The sequence below is a fragment of the Dysidea avara genome, chromosome 1, assembly GCF_963678975.1.
Source record: "Dysidea avara chromosome 1, odDysAvar1.4, whole genome shotgun sequence".
NCBI classification, from domain to species: Eukaryota; Metazoa; Porifera; class Demospongiae; order Dictyoceratida; family Dysideidae; genus Dysidea; species Dysidea avara.
In genome coordinates, this window is record NC_089272.1 from 43458300 (window position 1) to 43477745 (window position 19446).

At 36.7% G+C, this 19446-nt stretch overlaps 1 protein-coding gene across 1 annotated transcript in view; it reads right to left on the reverse strand.

The window, feature by feature from the left end:
• LOC136265118 (ankyrin-3-like) overlaps positions 1 to 19446 on the reverse strand; it is a 37202-nt gene that overhangs the window by 14093 nt on the left and 3663 nt on the right. Inside the window, exons 2-17 of the mRNA XM_066059914.1 lie at positions 19253 to 19373; positions 16458 to 16559; positions 16287 to 16388; positions 15764 to 15868; positions 15600 to 15704; positions 15012 to 15113; positions 12733 to 12843; positions 8528 to 8593; positions 8430 to 8474; positions 8260 to 8364; positions 8103 to 8204; positions 7502 to 7603; positions 7347 to 7451; positions 7196 to 7297; positions 6908 to 7012; positions 6754 to 6855 (exon numbers count right to left, since the gene is read on the reverse strand). Of these exons, the coding sequence (XP_065915986.1) occupies positions 6754 to 6855; positions 6908 to 7012; positions 7196 to 7297; positions 7347 to 7451; positions 7502 to 7603; positions 8103 to 8204; positions 8260 to 8364; positions 8430 to 8474; positions 8528 to 8593; positions 12733 to 12843; positions 15012 to 15113; positions 15600 to 15704; positions 15764 to 15868; positions 16287 to 16388; positions 16458 to 16559; positions 19253 to 19348 (1557 nt within the window). The 5' untranslated portion in view covers positions 19349 to 19373. The remainder of the gene's footprint in view (positions 1 to 6753; positions 6856 to 6907; positions 7013 to 7195; positions 7298 to 7346; positions 7452 to 7501; positions 7604 to 8102; positions 8205 to 8259; positions 8365 to 8429; positions 8475 to 8527; positions 8594 to 12732; positions 12844 to 15011; positions 15114 to 15599; positions 15705 to 15763; positions 15869 to 16286; positions 16389 to 16457; positions 16560 to 19252; positions 19374 to 19446) is intronic.

A 19446-nucleotide genomic window follows, 5' to 3' on the forward strand; every position in this document is an offset into this window, starting at 1 on the left:
ACACAGCAGTACAAATCGAGAACTGTTCGATTAGGACCTCTGCAATCAAAACAGCTACTATGAAAAATACGGACGATTTCTGTTACAATTTCTGTTACAAAGGGAAGCCATCATGTGCTATTGCCAAATCAACACATTTTGCTGTCGGCAAAGATGAATGGGACACAAAGGAGGGCACTGGTAAGTCCATGAAGAATGCATTGTACGTACTGCGGTATGCCAAAAGGCACCTCTCTGGCCGAAGCGATGACGAACAGTGAAAAAATCAAGCTCGTAGCCTTAGCCGTTATCGAGTTACACTGTCCAAAGGCATCAAGCAGTCAGTCAGTCACTCAATAGAAAATTCCATTAAATGATTTATTTTTAAAATTGTGTAGCAACTTGTTGAAAGTGTTTCGCCTCGATCTGAAAGCTTGTTTGGGTTTAGTTTTACCTTACCAATACTGCCTCATTGTCATCAGGGAAAATTGAGGTTGATTTATGGGTGATGTTATTTCGTGGGCCACACCTACTCCTTTGTGGTCCCTACTATACAGTACTATCGTACTGTATGATGTATATATCACTCAGGGCACACTCATCTCATTTGTTTTATACACTACCATCTGATGATTAATTGTGACTTTAATCGTGTGGGCAAATAGCTCTCAGAACAATATTCCTATGTCATTATGTTTCAACACATGCCAGGAACTTTTAATTGTGGGATTGATTTTTGAGGTGTAAAGTTTTTAATACTACATCAAAGCAGTTTGTATCTTTGAGCTGGTTGGGCATCAGAGCCATGAGCAAACCGCGTTACCATGATATTGCCCGGGTAGTATCTAGATATTTCCCGGTGAATATGTGAGTTAAACCATGAGCAGTGTCTTTGAATGCCCCTGCAGGTTAAAGTGGTATATGTACTATTATGTAACACTTTCACACCTCAGATCAAAGGAGCCTACATTTCGTATGTAGCCCAGCTAACCGGGCTACATACGAAATGTAGACCGGGCTACAACTGGGAAGTGATTATATAGACATTGAGGCTGAAATCGATTGTGGAAATCGATTAATACTCACGTGATTAGGATGCACGACTTGGATTTTGCCATGAAAACCACTCACAGAGTGCAATTTGTTATCCTCGCCATCCTATGCAGAGGCTCCAAATCTCACTCCCTAGGTGTGATTCTCACGATTTGATCTTCAATATCACGCTCTCACGCCCAACATTTGTATTCTCACACCTACAAATAATCCTGACTCTCCCAATTTTTCAATGCTGGCTGCTTCATTCAAGGCTTCCGGAGGCTAAGAATGTAGCGGCGTGCGCCATGTTATCCTATGCTTCAGCAGTCACGTGATCTCTCGTTCAAACTTTCATTTGGCGGTCGGAGTTCTCAATGGCGGTTCGGGTTGACTGATTCTTTTTAGACAACGACTGAGTGTGCAAGCAGTGTACTGGAACTTTGAAAGTTCACTGGGAATCCAGGTGGGATATAAATAATTGTGAAGTTCAGTGATTCTGTTTATTTATATTCCCAGGGTTTTGTTGCTGCAAGCTAGCTACAACCTGTGTGGACGTGATTAGAAGCTAGGTAGCTAGTAGAGCTAGCAAGACATCTCGTAGATACAGAAGATCATTATTGAAGTGTGTACTCTAGCGGATCACGTGAGCCGGTCATGGTTGTCATGGAAATCGTAATATAATGTACAGTAGCTAGCACACACACCTTGCCGTTATTAATATTTACACTAGTAGCTAGTAGTCTAATACACAACTTCTCAATGGTGTAACTGTAAGTGCAAACACTTTCAAATATAACTAGCACAAGGAGGCCGTGCTATTATAATGTCATGACATCCTGAAGTGCTGGTTATAATATAACTTTGTTGAATTGCATGTGTGTGGTTGAAGGACTGCATCTCCATTGTTCACCTTTGTGAAAAGTCTCACTCCCAAGAAAGATCCAAGGTTGGAGCCTCTGCCTACGAGTTGAAAAACGTTGGGCTAAGGAGAAAAATAGTGTTATAGCTTACTCACCAATCGTTTCCTCACGTTCTCGAATACGGACATGTCCCCATCACGAAGCTACCACTCTACATGGAGTAACCACTCTACAAGCAAGCTTACCTATCTAGGCCTTTAGTGAACTCCATATTTTTCCATAAACAATTCAATAGCACTGATTAAGAACATTAAACTCGCATAACTGAAATTCTCCGTGATATCTCTAGGATATATCCGTCCATCGCAACCAAACATAACCAGAATGTACTAGCTGTTGACCCATAATTGAAAATTTTATATAATACATCCAGTGGCTGCCCTCGTATTGGCTTGGGTGATTGATCCCCTATACATGCTATCAACTTGATAAGTGTTATATATTCGCTGTAACATGGGGTATTCAGGCTTTGCCTTATATGTGGCCCAAGGGCAAAGGGCATACGGGTCATTCCATACCAAATCAACAAAAAAAAATCCGGACCACTTTCGATTTTCATGAAATTTGGCACAAATGTGGACCCTATCAAGAAACTTTCTCACACCAAAATTTGGCTCATTTCATTGGTCTCCCTTTAAGTTATGACCACTCAAAGTTTCTGCTGAAAATTTTATTTTGCTTACATGTCTTCAATAAAATGACCATAACTTTGCTTGTGATTCACGTAGAAACTTCTGGTTAAGATGTTTGAACTCCTTATTAAATTCTCTGTCAGGTGATATATAATGTTTTATAATTGCTAAAAGGAAAAGGTCAAACCACAAAAATGTAGCCTTTTCCTTTGATCTTAATTTTCAAAAATATATATTCTTTAATTAAATTTATTTTTGGTATACATGTTGCTCTAATACCCATCCTTCACCACTGTGAGTTTAAAGTTGGGACCAATAGTAGATCATGAGTTATAAGTGTTAATGTGTAGCCTTGTAATCACTGCTGTTTGTATGGTTCAAGTATGCAAAGATGCAATACCAATTGCAAGTAAGTTTATATAATACTATGTCACAATCATTTTATACATTGTTGGTTTATAAGTAAAATTAACTTGTTTATGTTTTGTAAGAAAACCCAGTAAAAGCTTATACTTAAATACATATACTTAAGTAATTTACCCCTTATCAAGCTTGTTCCTGATTATGATGCAAGTCTATTATATAGTAGTGAAATATTGAACTTGATGACCTTTTCACTAGCTACAGTAACTGCTACTGCTACTGTTAGCATTTAATGCTGACTGTTGATATGCAAGTACATATTTTGATACACAAATGTAGCTATAATGGAAACTATCTAAGCCAGTCAGGGCCAATTTTTTTGGCCTTAATATGCAGGTGGCTATTTATATAGTTTGATGTGTATAAAAGTCTTACTAGAACAATTTAAAGTTGGCCCTTAATAGAAAGGTGGCCTTTCATTACAGGTGGCCACTAAGACAAGTTCCACTGTAATTTGAAACACTTACAAATAAAACATAATGTTATGTAGCTGCATTCTTTGTTCTTAACACGGACATGAATGTTTCAATATTGTAATCTACTAGAGATTTTCTAACAAGTAGTAATGAATGACTGATGCAGTATTAACAGCCTTTTCAACTTATACCTTAAAAATTCAATTGTGTACTGACATCAATGCATCAGGTTTCATTGCATATCAGAGTTACATGTGAATGATTGTAGAGACTGTCATGCAATATGCACCACTTTCAGTCTCAACCTTTACTATAACGCTCTGATTTAACTTTGAAATTAATTGCCTTGACCCTTTCTTTAATCAATTGTTGATGTATTTCACTTAAAGCTATAGATATGTATCAGTGTGCAATTGCTGTAGTGAACCATTGTACAATGTACTTTCTATGGAACATTTCTATGATTAAGAGCTACATTGCAATTTTTATCATGATACAGTTGATGTATGGAGTTTACACCAGGTACCTTAGGGCCAAAATTTCTGGGCCTTAATGTGCAGGTAGCTGCTTAATACATTTGCATAAGTGTATAGCAACAATTTAAAATTGGCCCTTATGGAGTGGTGGCCACTTCCACTCTGTTCTATCAATTTTTTGATGAGTAAGTGGTTTTAGAACTGTACATCTTTCCAGCAAAGGCATTGTTTATAGGTACAAACATATAAAGGTAGCCTTTAAGTGTTCAGTAGTAGGCTTGCCCTTTCAAAGTATGATTCAAAAGTGATAATACCTTGTAACATATCTTAGCGGCTACCTTAAAGGCCACCTTTTTATAAGGGCCAACTTAAAATAGGATATTTCTACTCTATAATGCAACTATATGAAGTAGCTATCTACTAAGAAGCTTTGGATATCACTAAGACATGGCATTTCAATTCAACAGTTCCACTTTACATGTACATATGTATGAATAACTGTGTCGTTTACATCCATTATACACATGTATATAAGATTGGAAACTATCATCATAATCTGTGGCCGAATATTATTATTATACAGTAAGTAAAATTGAAAGAATAGATTGGAATATCATTAGTTGTACAGTAAATCCCTTATGAATATAGCTACCTCTATAATAAGTTGTAGTGGCCACCTCTATTTTATAGCACACTGAACTTACAGCAAAAACATAATCAGTGATTCCTTTATTATAGGCAGCCTTATTATTGCTCCAACTTTTCTGTTAATATGGTTTCACTGTAGTGAGCCCTTGTCAATACAAACCCTAACTATTCTTAGAGGTGTACCGATATGGGTTTTTGGCGTGTACCGATATCCGATATTGATGCCACCAAAAGAAGCCGATAACCGATAGTCGATCCGATATTTGCATTATAGTTAAAAGTGTACATTTACCTACCCTACAACAACATGTACATATATTCATTGCTATACTCTACCTGTGGTGGTATACAGCTTGGGTTTCTATTGTGCAATCCAGACAATTAGGCACCCACAAACATTTTTATGTATACTCCCATGAAGCCTTATACGGACATTTCTGCATTCTAATTGTTTGTGAGAAAGCTGGTACAGCAAGTTTCCTTGGTTATCTTGTGACCCTTTTTATTACAAGGTACTCTATAACTGCTTCATTTATAAAGACTGTGATAAACTTTCTAGCAACAGACAGTAGAATCACGTGTGTTTATATGGCTTCTCGTAGCGTAGCGCTTGTTTCAGAGTGAACAATAAGCCACTGGCACTAAAGAGCCACATGAATAACGTAGAAAACCAATGCACAATCCGTTTATGTACAAACTATTGCTACTGTATAAATATCGGTAGCGATATCGGTCCTCCTGCTGTTCTGTACAGATACCGATATTGGTAAAAATTACCATATTGGTGGTCGATATTATAGCCGATCCGATTATCGGTACACCTCTAACTATTCTAATGCATAAAATGGTATTTGACGTACCAATATAAGGTTACTTGCAACTGGTATTGGAAATTTCACTGTAAAAATACCATACAAACAGCAGTGATTACAAGGCTACACATTAACACTTATAACTCATGATCTACTATTGGTCCCAACTTTAAACTCACAGTGGTGAAGGATGGGTATTAGAGCAAAATGTATAACAAAAATAAATTTAATTAAAGAATATATATTTTTGAAAATTAAGATCAAAGGAAAAGGATACATTTTGTGGTTTGACCTTTTCCTTTTAGCAATTATAAAACATTATATATCACCTGACAGAGAATTTAATAAGGAGTTCAAACATCTTAACCAGAAGTTTCTACGTCAATCACAAGCAAAGTTATGGTCATTTTATTGAAGATGTGTAAGCAAAATAAAATTTTCAGCAGAAACTTTGAGTGGTCATAACTTAAAGGAAGAGCAATGAAAAGAGCCAAATTTTGGTGTGAGAAAGTTTCTTGACAGGGTCCATGTTTGTGCTAAATTTCATGAAAATCGAAAGTGGTCCGGATTTTTTTTTGTTGATTTGGTATGGAATGACCCATACATATCAGGCAAAGCCCTCATGCCCGTGTTACAACTATTACATAAGCTCCAGTGACTTGATAGCGCTGTAATATAGCATGCATGGGTGAGGAATTCGCCAATAACGGTGTTTGTGACTTGGGTTCAAATCACTGAACGGTCAACTTCTTTTTAGGTTTTCATATTATTTTTGTGCTCTTTTTTGGTGGTCAATTGTACTGACAAAATCAGACTAATTTGTTAACAAAATGCCTCACAAACAAGCACCTACGTATAGCTACAAATATCAAATGATTGGAAAGCATATTGCATAGAGGAATTTTAGTAAATGTCACACTGCCATTGTGAGATTGTGATAATATGTACACTTGCACCTCAATTAATATTCATTTACACTTTTGAAACATAGGCTTTTTGAAACATAGGCTGTTTCCGTGATATGGGCTCATCAGAAAATTTGGATCAAAAATAGGCAATAAATATCAGGCATCGGATTAGATGTATAATGCGGTATTGGTACAGCCTCACATAAACAGGTTACCTACATAAGCAGCAACTTGTGTAGTTACAAACTGGCTTCACGGTAGCTCATGTGAACACAAACAGCTTTAGTCTTGATGATAGCACATAACTAACAGTAGGTAATTAACCTTGAGAAAACATTAGTTGAAATGGTTATCGGATACACTGCACAGTATGTAACATATCATGCAGATATTGATGAAGAGGTATTGTTTTAATTTTCAGCACAAGAAATAGACTACATAATACATACTTGGTTTCAAAACTGGAGTACAAATGCACACAAACGGACATATGTAATATCTTACAAATTTAGCAGCCATTGGATTTGCCCCATACTTATCACACAAGAGAGTAAAGAGTTCCCAATATCCTAACTGTGCACAGATATGAACTGGTTGTATACCACCCTGCAACATCTGAATGCTGAATAACTGTTAGTACAGTATACATGCACAAGACCTGTAAGTTAGCAGCCATGGGATCTACATGATATTTTTCAACCAAAAACTTGACAGTTTCAATATGATTGTAGAGAGTTGCATCATGAATTGGATGGTTCCCTTCCTGTACAGGTAAAAAATGTATTTGGTAATTTAGTTATGCAACTACAATTATAATAAGCACAGTAGTGATTTTAACCTTAATGCACTCTTCAAAATTAATGTTCAATGCAATACATTCAACATAAATGAAAATAACAGTATAGTTGTATGAGTGTGGTGTTGTCTATAGATGTGCTAGCTGTACCTTATTTGCAGTTGCCGGATCTATATTGTACTCTTCTACAAGTACAGTTACCATCAAAGTACGACCATCAATACAAGCAAAATGAATGGGCTGTCTTCCAGTCTACAGTATACATAATTATGAAAGCATCAAGTGTTAAGATATTACTAACAGGATCTTTTGATGGTGTTTTTGGATCTGATCCCAACTGTGTTAAAACTTTAAACATGGTAACGTCACCTTGAAGGCTTGCAAAATGAATTGGTACTGCACCGTTCTGTCACAACATCCTGTTGCAATACAATATTGACAAACACATGCTCTTACCACTACAGCAACATCTAATAAACCATGATTTTCTGATACTAAATACTCCACAAGTTCAACGTGTCCATTCATTGCAGCTATATGGACTGGCTGATATCCAATCTGTATGTGTGTACATGTGCAGGGTAAAAACACACAATTTATACAATATTCATGACCAAAAGTTGTCATCACAAATGCATTATAACTCTTAGGTACAATTGTTGTGTAGTTTGATATGTACATTAAGGCTGATCTGTTCAGTATCATACCAGTCGGCAAATCTAGCTACATCACAGCATATTGAAATGTCCTGCTTACTGTGTTAGGTGAGATATGGACATGAAACTACATACATCACACAACTTTAAATTAATGTCACAAATGCTGTCCTAAGATAATACACTGATGTAAATGGTGAATCACATCTGTCAAATAAAAGCCAGACAAACATAGACAAATACATGCAGAACTTGAAGGATAAGACTGCTACTCAGTGAAGAACTTTTTAAAATATAACAAGCCCTAGGGAAATTTGTAGATAGTAACCTTGCATGGTAATTTTAGTAGCCAAAGTTATAAATTACAGTGTAACTAGTAAAATATGGTATGCAATATATACCTTGTCCACAACGTCTAATGGAACTTTGTATTTCTCGATTAACAGCTTTAAAATTTTCATATTACCAGTAGCAGCAGCAACGTGTATTGCTTGACGACCTTCCTACAAATAACCAAGCCAACACATAACATTTGCTATACAGTCATAACTCACTAACGTTGTTAGTCATACATGGATCAACATTTTTCTCTTCAATAAGATCTGTGAGTGTGTCTATTTCTCCATACACAACTGCTCTATGGATTAAAAGAGTTTCATCCCCCTAAAATTGAATGTATATAGTACACTTGTAATATTATGTATACAATTTGATATACGCATATGTACCTCAATTCCTTTTACTACAGGTACAATAATATCCCCTTCTTGGCTCTGTGTGGCCACAAAATAAACAAATTAATTTACATGTGACCTAGAAGTCCAACCTGCTGCTTTTGTTCTTTTAATGTCAAGCCATCTAATTCATTCTTTTTCTTATCTGTTCCAGTAGCCTACAATGAATTGTATTACATAGTGTAAGTACAGTATGTACAGTAACTGTTATGCATGTGCACGGTAGAACAAAAGCCAACTGTGATTAGCCGTAACCCATACAATAAAGTAACATTCACAGCTCACAAGTTGTCATAACTTGCACCCTTGTGAACAGTAAGTTCTATTCAGGTTTATTTCATAAAGTGCAAAAACACTGCATTATGCATATGCTTTTATTTGTGAATAGGAACATGACTGGGTCAGGGTAAGCAAGGTTTTTTTGAAAATATTTTGAATGTTTCTTTTTGTCTAATGGGTAATAGCTATGTCTTACAATACAGCATCAGACTAGAGTACAGTAAATGGTCATTTAACAAACCATCACCTAGACAACCTTTTATTTGCTGGACTAATGTACATAGATGTCAACTAGAGTTATTGTAGCATAGCAAACTAAAACATTTGAGTGACAAAAATGTCAAAGCCGTTTGGTATTCAAGTACACTGATTTCATTTACTAATTTATAGAATTTATTTCTGTGTCTGCAAACCAATCACAGTGAAACATTTCTAATCAGGTCACTGCATAATATCTAAAATGGTCATTGTAATAATCCTCACTTGTGTACAAAGCAACCTGTGTAATGCAGCCGCCTGTTTAATAAAGTCAGGAAATTTTAATGCATCTATCATAGTTTTGCCCCACCTACCCCCATGGAGTATTTGATAAGTCTATTTCCCCTACACTGGGACCAGCATTGAAGCCGGGTCGGGTCACCCAGGTCAGACCCACTTTAAAAATTATCCAGGATTGGATCACATGCGAAGCAATTGGACAGTATGAAAGTGTATAAACGCATCATAGTTAAGTCCTGATGCAACCCAGCTTCTTTCGTGAATCACGCCCACTTACTGGACGACTGCCTGCAGCCATACATGCAGCCATACATGCAGCCATGCCCATTTCTAGTGATACTAAAGTCTACAGGTATGCACGAAATCATGCTCATAGTTGCCTGCTGGTTTATGTGGAGCCACGCCCACTAATATATTGTTGTATGAGATACGGTCAAGGCCAGCTTTCCATGAGCCACACCCACTTTATATCATGAATGTGTCATACCTTTTTAATTATGGTGTGTTATGTATGTGTAAAGCCACACCCATTTGCAGGAAATGCAACTTACTTTCTGCAAACTTACGTGCAATCATGCCCACTGACTAACATCATTAAGTGTAGACACCCTTGTGCTTAACGTACTAGTCGGCACTCAAAATTTAGCTCTTGGTATATGCCTCACTTTTAATTAATCTGGGTCAGCGGGTCAGAAGTAGTGACCCGGTTTCAACGCTGACTGGGACAAAACTGTGGATCTAATCCATTCCTTTCTACATTTGTGACCAGATTTTACAGAACCGATCCAAATCGCAAATCAGGCAAAATCAAACTAACACCACCAGTGGATAGCTACACTATCATACTACTAGTTTTGACCCTCGGCACTACTCAAACTACACGAGGCTGGTTTTTACACACGTCTTTTCTGGGTGGTGTGGAGTGCTCAAATGGCGGTTCAGGCCTTGTGAAGGACCTGGCTTGGCAAGAATCAGTGGTTTACTGGTGGACAGCCTTATAATGTTGGCCAGACGTGTTCTCTGTTGATTTTGCTACATATCAGCCACTAGGGAGCCAGCACAGCCCTGTAATCTCGTGTCTGGACTCCAATCGTGGTCTGCCTCCATTTTGAGGTCTATCTCTTGCCCTCCCCACCACCCCCCAGCCTCCACCCCCCAGCCTCCACCCCTTTGTGAGCACTCGTGATATTACTTCGCTTGTCCAACTGCTCAGATTTTCTATCTTATTTGGCGGGAAACTGTACAAGCAGCTACAAGTACTGGAAGTGGCTTGAAAGGTAACAGATTGATGCATCTTTTGTGTAAATTTCATATGCGCGCTTGCTATCCTTGGAGAGTTATGCTGGCTTCAATTCTTTAAAACCGTTTATCTCGAAACTTCTAATGTGCGATTTGGATCGTTTTTCCAAAATCCAGTCACATTTGAATATCTCAATCCTTTGTTACATTGCCTAAACCCCCTACCTGGGACATAAATTTTATTTAATAGAGCGGTAACACCTGACGTCACAGTCATTACATAATCACTTATGTGGAGCAGAAAATGTACGCATGCCATTGGGGCATGAGTTTACTTTGCCTGAGGTTTGTTGAGACTGTCTTTCTAAATGAAACCACATTGTCAGGAACAAGGAAGAGAGTAGTATAACAGATATTTAAGTAGTACAGGTTAGTTAGATCCGTGCTGGGTGAGTTATGGTTGATAATTGGCAAGAAATGCGTGGGCACAAGGATTTTGACACTTCTGAAAAGTGTGATAGAAGAGTCTCACAATGTTTATATCGACAAATTGACATACAACGGTTCATTATTGTTCATTCTTTCTTACTGAAGTGTTGTTTAGTGACAATTGCTTTCTCGAGTTGAGCCCAAAACAGCTGTTTTATCTTTTTAACCTGGGTAAAACCAACCTGATGCCCAAGTGATGTTTTTCATTGTGTTTCCCAACTTCTGTTCTATGTCCTAAGCATGTTTCACGCCGAATGAAGCACCAGAAGTTGAGATGTAGCCTCTTGAAGGTGCCCCACCGTTGAATTTGCCCCGCTTCTTGCTCCGTGGAAGTTGCGGTTATGCATTTTAACGTAATTTTGTGACGTAAAAGTTATCACTCTATCCCTTTGCTACGTATGCCCCTCTTTTGCCCACATGGGGTTGGTGGGGCAAAACTGCATGATAGATAGTTTGCTGTAAAGCGAAAACACAGTACCTTGAAAATGCAGGACTCAAGATCAAGACACACAGTAATGTGCATGCAGTAGTGTGTTGTGTGGCCAAGAAAGTAATCCGCATGGGTATATTGACTGGAAGAAAGAAAACAAGTTTTCACACATGTATAGCTCCATGGTCCTTTCTCAAAAGCATCCGGTTTTTATATTATAGCTGATCACCTTTGGCACTTCGCATTCCCAATTACAGCAAAATCACTTATGTATTCATGAAATACAATCTTGATTTTTCCTTTTTAAATTTTTTTTCTTTTATTATTTTTATTTATTTTTTTCATTCTAATTTTTCTTCAGTTCTTTTGCACACTTTACAAAGACTGGTATAAAATAGAAATGCAAAACTCGATTGCCATGAAACATGGCAGGACATGTTGAGGTAAATTCCTGTACCAAGTCTGGTGCGAATCTGAAAAAGACTGATATTTATTCATGCCCACAGGGTAAGTGGCCTAAGGAAATGGCTTGAAAATCAGCTAGTGTATAGGTTAACTACAGTATCGTGGCTCAAACTTAAAAAGAAATCACATTGAGAGTTATGGACTTACAAGGAAGTATAATGTAAAAGCTAATCATGAATCATGGGGTCAAAATACTCTAATAGAACAGTCACAAATAGGAAAAAGTGGTTGACAAAAAAATTGTCAAAAGCTTGAACCAAGGACCTCAATACCTAACTCTCAAATTCTTAAACACTGAACCAATGTGTTAGCTGTACAGCTCACTTAATTTCTACATTTTACCTGTACTTTTGTAGGCCACTCCTATTTTACAACTTAGCTGTTGTTGCATGGATATTACTATAAAGCAAACTGCTAAACATGACTAGATGTTATACTCAGACTATAAAATATGGAACTCCAACTGATTATTTTGACACAGTCCAGTATTATGCGATGTCTGGAAATTAAAAAGTACTTTAGCTCTAATCATGTAAAGCCAGCAAAAGAACCACATGATTTACAAGTCAGTAGGGTGAGACAATATGCAAGACTACCATATGCACTCTTAAAAAGCTTTCTATCCAAATTGGTAGGAAACTTTACACACAGTTATATACCAACATAATTTTTTTTCTGCAAGGTCATGAACTGTTGCATCTTTTATAGATAGGCATTCTAAAATGTATAGCCACAGTCTAACTCATAACCATGTACACTGGAAGAACAGTATGCATTCTTCAGTCATAAAGAATCACTGGCTAATCCTCATGAAGAGGTCTAGATACTGAAGTGAGGATTAGCTGTGTACAATCTCATTGCACCTTTGTGTTACAGCTAGTGACTGTTACAGTTTACCTGCATTGACAGTAGATCTAGTTGAATATGACAGCCATATTTCTCAGTAAGTAATTCAACAATCTGTAGTTGCTTTCCTATCTGTGCCAACTGTATAGATTCATATCCATTCTAATAAGCAGAGTACAAATGCACAATATTGTGTATACACATAAATACAGTATAGAATTACACTTCAAATACTCTAATAGAACAGTTATCACATGTAACACCATTAAGAATTATCCTCCAGAGATATGAAAACTTGAATCTGCTGCACCAAACCATGGAAACACTTAGCTACATGTATAGCCTACTAATGTATTTTTTTTTACAGATTGAATGCAACTTGGTCCTTTGCTGTAAGTCTATATTATATAACATTTGCAATTTACTTTAGGCTAATAAATGAACTCATGACTATCACTGATCCTACATGAAATGCAGACTACTTAGAAAGCATGATGATATGTGATGATTTATGATGATTTATGATGATTTATGCACAAAACTACTCTACATCAATAATTTCAGTCCTGAAACATATGCTTCTTGGCCAAGGCTATGGGCTGCCCCCAGATCCCCTGCTTTATAAGCCCGGTCATGGTGCACCCCCCTTGCTAAACCTTGGATCCACTCCTGTGTATATACAGTGTACAACGATAGTGCAAGTATAAGATTTGTATTAAGACACACGGTAGTGTGTCGCACGGCAAAGAAAGCCGGCGACCATACCATGAGTATATTAACAGGAAGAAAGAAAACAGCTTTTTCATGTGTGCATAGCTCCATGGCCCCTACTCCAAAGCACACCATTTTTACATTATAGCTGTTCCCTAGGTAGGGTAGGCCACACAGCAAATGTAATTAAATTCGCTACAGCCATTTGCGAGATATGGGCATTCAAAGTTTCGTTTTAATTTGTTGTTTCTTTTTCTTCTTATGCCATACAGGAACTTTGATTTCTTTTCGTATACTTTACAAAAATTGCTATAAAGCGCAAATGTGCAACTCAATTGCCTCAATCTTTGGCACAAATGAAGAGCGTATAACCGTGGATTCACGTACCAAGTTTGTTGTGAATCTGAGGGATATTCAAGGAGTTATGAGCATTTATTCCCTTAAAAAAGATCAAACTTCTGTCATGGCTACAGGGTAAACCAAGAGTAGAAATAACTTGAAAATTGGTGTAGATAGGCTGATCATCGTAGCAGTGCCTTTTGATAGTTTGAATAGCAATAGAGTTACAGCAATAAAGTTATAAAGCAAAAACCAAGCACGTGTAAAATTGCAGGATCGAGATACTCTAATAGAGCAATCATCATGGGGTAAAAAAGGTGTGCAAAAAATGTCGGGAAAAAACAAAAAAACTTACCAGAGTTTGAACCAGGGGCCTCCATACCTAACACCTGCATCCTTAACCAATGAACCACTACCACCATCTCACTTAATTTCTGCTTCATAAATGAAATTTCAAGTTGAAATCTGCTTATAGTCAAACGTTTTGTAATTTCATAGATCTACCAATAGAAGTTCTAGAACATTCTATGTATGTTCTATTAGAAGTCCTCAAAAAAGATGTGCACTCTATTAGAGTATTGCAATAATATTATCAAATATTGAATTAAATCATGCAATGAAATACATTTATAAGTCTGTCTTTAATAATCATCATTGTATCTACATAGAAAAGAACAAATGTGAGTAAAAGCAAACTTCAAAGTCAGCCATAGGCTGGTTTTGGGGCTTATAAGTAAAAAAAGAAGTGAAATCCACACAAAAACATCCAAGCTGCGAAAAAATGGTGTGGCCTTAAAAAGCCTGGGTTAAAAAAGTTTTTATTAAATGCTATCCCTACCTGTGAGAAGGCTATAAAGCCTGTGAATACAGGGAGTCTGAAACATGTAACTAAAACGTTGAAGAATGCAGTAAAAAATCCCAGACCCAGTGGTGACTTGATCCCCCGCAACATGCAGTCTAGGCACGTGCCAGAGGAGCCACAACAGCCAAGTTGTGAAATCAAAGGTGGCGACCAAGAAATGGCTGCAATGATGTTAATACTAAAAAATTTTAATAATGGCTGTAAATTTTTTAGCATTAACATAATTGCAGCCATTTCTTGGCTGCCACGTTTGTTTTTTTTCACCCAGGCTTTTAAGGCCACACCATTTTTTCACAGCTTGGCTGTTTTTGTGTGGATACATAATTTATAATTACTGCATAATTTAAACATCTTTTTGAACATTTAAAATATAGTACAGTATAGTGTATGTTATTGACCAAAACCTAAATGTACTTACTGCATCTTTTGAATGAACATCCACTCCATAATCATCAATCAGTGCTTCTGTTATATCAACGTGGCCACTCATAGTAGCAAAATGGATTGGTTGCATACCATTCTATAATGAACAGCAGAGAGGAATACACCATCACATAATATGAAGTATCAAAAGTGATTTCATGTGAAATCACATGATCTACTGTACTAATCAGACAATACCCTAGAATAACCGCTAGCTGTCTCTTCTTTAAGAGTCAACACAGCTGTCAGGTATAGTTTAGGAAAGCTGGTGGTTGTACAGTAATACAGGTTGTACAGTAATACAGGTTGTACATGAAAAGTGTTTATGTGTGCAAAACTATCCTATAAATTTGGCACATACATGCTTGTAAATAAATAGTGCTTATATAGTTTAAACTGTAACAACTCATTAACTTTGACATTAATTTGTGAGTGACCTTTTCACTAAAGGTGTAGAGCTTCTGGACTATAACAAGGAGCATACACAATTTCTCATACATAGACAACTTCACTTATCTTGTAACTGTGAAATACAATTGTATAGCATATCTTTATGTCTATATATAGTAAAATGTGTACTTACCGCAGCTCTACAATTGGGATCTGCATTAAAATGATCTACTAACACTTTCACACACGAAAGGTGACCCATCTGGCATGCCATATGTAAAGGTTGTGTTAAATTTCCCTGACGTCAAAAGTACATATGTAATATCCTGTTAGTAGCTACTTATTTATACACTTAACTGCTGTAGAGACTGCACTGGCATCAACTGTGGGGAGTCTACCAAGATATTCTAATATGTCAGCAAAGCCCATCATAGCTGCAACATGGATAGGTTGTACCCCAACCTATGTATGAATGTCAAAGAGGTAATGCCAGTGTATTTAAAATGTGAAGTACTGTAACTGAATCCAGCAAACTTCTGGAAAACCACTAAAGTCAAGAGGAATTGGTGCAGTAATAACGTTAGCTTTAAGGAGCTATATGATTTTAAAGAACTCTAATGAAATGCCATAAACATATTTAGGAGAAGCTTAAACTGGCCAGGCTATACAAATAAAGCTTTGATGATTATTCTTACAAGACACTCTAATAGAGCAGTCAGCTGAATGAAAACACAATACAAATTTAATTACGTAAACTTATGATTGTTTAAGGTTGGAAAAAGCATCATGTTGATCAGACTAGACTCACACAATATGCACAAAAGATGCTGTATGCCTTAACGCAAAATTCCTTAATAGTTATACATTCTTACACACGTACATCTCCAACACAAACAGGGTCCACATTGTGATCTTCTATCAAATACCTCACAATCTCCAAGTGACCTTTAACAGTGGCCACATAAACCAGTTCACCCACACCCTAAATAATAGAACAGATCAACATTCAATTAAAAATTTAGCAGAAATTTTAGGTTTGTTTATATTATACCTTCAGTTGTGTTCTTGGATCAATTTTTAAGTCATCAAGTAAGTATTTCACTACTTCTAATTTTCCTTCACTAACAGCAACATGTATAGGCTGACTGCCTTTCTGTATAAAATGAGTCAATGTACATCATTGTAGGTACATAATTTATAAGTACGTAATCATTATTATTGCTATTACAGCTTTACAGTGACCAGCTCTGAAGGTCTGACAGCAACATATGCTGCAGCTTTAGGATTCTCTAACCTAACAAACAGGAACTATAGACTTAGACATTACTTTACCTACAGTAGCTAACAATAAGGTGAAACAGAAAATGGGACAACGAAAGGAAAAAAAATCCCTCCTACTCCAGAATTCAAACTGCAGGCCACCAGATGTCTAGTCAAGCGCTACACTCAGCCTCCTCCAAGAGAGACAGAGCTTCTTCCTTTCAACCTAAATACGTATTTATTATTATTTATTAATAGAGTTTTACAGTAGCCAGCACTGAAGGTCTGACAACAACATGTGCTGAATTAACCATATTTAGTGACTTTTGAGCAAGCTTTTCAATCTTTACACAATAATCAACAAAGTAATATTTATTACATGCATGTATGTAGCCACAGTTTGGATTAAGGTAGGTGTATGTTAAAGGCAGCATGACAAAGATGGTTAATGGCTTATGAAGTACGGTCCCTTCCTTCGATCGTTATGTACTTTACATATAAGCACAACAAGAGCCTACGAATAAGAAGATAGACAACCTTTCTATCACTGTATTGTGTAACTTATAAGTTGCACAGTATAGTGATAAAAAGGTTGTCACATATGGTTTGCTTTGAAGTTTAGCTGAGATTTGCCTATATCTAGCCACAAAAATCATTAGAAATCATTTCCAGTGTATAACGGTAACACTAGTCACTGATTTATAAAGATAACTAGTATTTTAAAAATTGCTAATGCAAAAATAAAGTAGGGATCTGTGCAATAGAAGGTAGTGAAACAAGAGATGAATATTACAGCATAGCTCAGTGGGAAAGTCCCTATTTTGGCATTGAACAAAATTATAGCTAATGTACCAAAGTAGGGACTTTCCCACTGAGGTATGCTGTAATACCATCATTCATCTCTTGTTTCACTACTTTTTATCCCTACTTCATTTTTAAATTAACATTTTTTTAAATGTTAGTTTGTTTAGTTTTTTGCTATGGCACAGCTAGTTACAGTGTGACTTGTGACTGTTCTATTAGAATATCATACATGACTGTTGTATTAGAGTGACTGTTCTATTAGAGTATCTTGAGTCAACCAAGGGGTGTGCAGCTAGCTAGACCAAGATCATCTTGTTTACTGTTAAGTAAACAGTTAGATTATTAAGAGGTGTTGTCTCCACACTCTATCACTATTAGTTCACCTAGATCTCTATTTGATGGGTGTGGTCGTGAACCTATCGCAAATGAGATCCCAATCGCAAAGTTGCAGATATCTAGCTAGTATACTTCTGTGCCGGGACTGAAGCGCTTCTGAAATCCAGCTCTGAAATAATTCTGTGACATCTAAACATATTGCTGAAAGAAAGTGTTGATACGAAAAATTAACACTTCGATATGGCTTCGTTGGATGAAGAAGACAAGCAGCTTGATTGAAGATAAAAGAAACAACAAGGAGCAGAGGGCCTACACTGATCAGAACCCAAAAAGGCACATCCCATTGGTGAGTTTATTATTGTGATGTAAAATGGTGGTCGTGTGCTGCTTTGTTTGGCCTCTAGGCTTGCAACTGTGGTCAGTGAGTGGAGTGAGTGGAGTGAGTGGAGTGAGTGGAGTGAGTGGAGTGAGGAAGGCAGGCAGGCAGATCAAATTTCAAGTTTTGGTGATTTAAAAAAAATTCTATATCTGGTCACCGGTAAGCGTTTTCTTGTTTTTAATGCTGTATTTCATGCTAGACTGACTACACAATATTATTCCGTAAAGATGATTTTCGAGGTGTAAGATGTCTCTGGGATGATTTTGAAGGCAGCATTTTAGGTGGCATGCATTGCTTTTGGAGGATCCCTACTTCCGTACTGTTTGATTGTATACATTTACAAAATATAATAACATTGTATCTGTGATTTTTCAACATTGATTTGCTCAGGAAGTTGGCAGTAACCATGCAGTGCTGAATAAGACACAGTCGCCGTCTGTGATTATTGTACAGGTTTCTAAAACAGAATAGATGCATGAATATGTGCAATAGCATATGTACATACACTTAGCCTGCAATCACTTAATTCTATGCCTACCATGAAAAACATACAGAAGCAGCCTTTTTACTCTTACAACTGGGTTACAACGTCACTTCATTGTTTACAATATATATGTGATACGTTAAAGTGGTATATAATATTATATGTATGACCAGCCATACATGTATATAGTTAAGTGATAAATTAAAGTTTCCAAAGTCTGTTGATTTTCATTATGGTTTTCCACACTTTCTGCATGGACATATCTGTACAGGTTTATGCACATAAAATTATAAAAGCCGTATTGTATGAATTCATAGTTTTCTATACTACAAGCTCTCTGGTTAGCAGGTATGCTGGGTTAGTTGGACAGTATTATTATGTGCCTATCCCACCATACTGAACCTGTTCCCAGCTATATCAAAGGTCAAGGCTCAGAATCATTACCATTGAATATAAGAAGCTGATACAAACAAGTTCAGAAAAGCAGCTAGAGTGTGCTGGAATATAGTTGCATGGTTGTGAGTAGCCTATGATAGTACTTGCGGCAACAATAACTCATTAACTACTGTACATATGAATGTACCTCATTACACACTGTTAGTGGAAGTCCTGTCTCATTAATTATCTTTTTCACTTCATCAACATTTCCAGTTTTTACTGCAGCAAACAAATCCTCCATTATGTAGTCGTCATATATATATAATCTGTGCATATATGTAAAATATAATGTCTGATACATCCATATGTAACACACATGCAGAGATATAGTTTCATTAT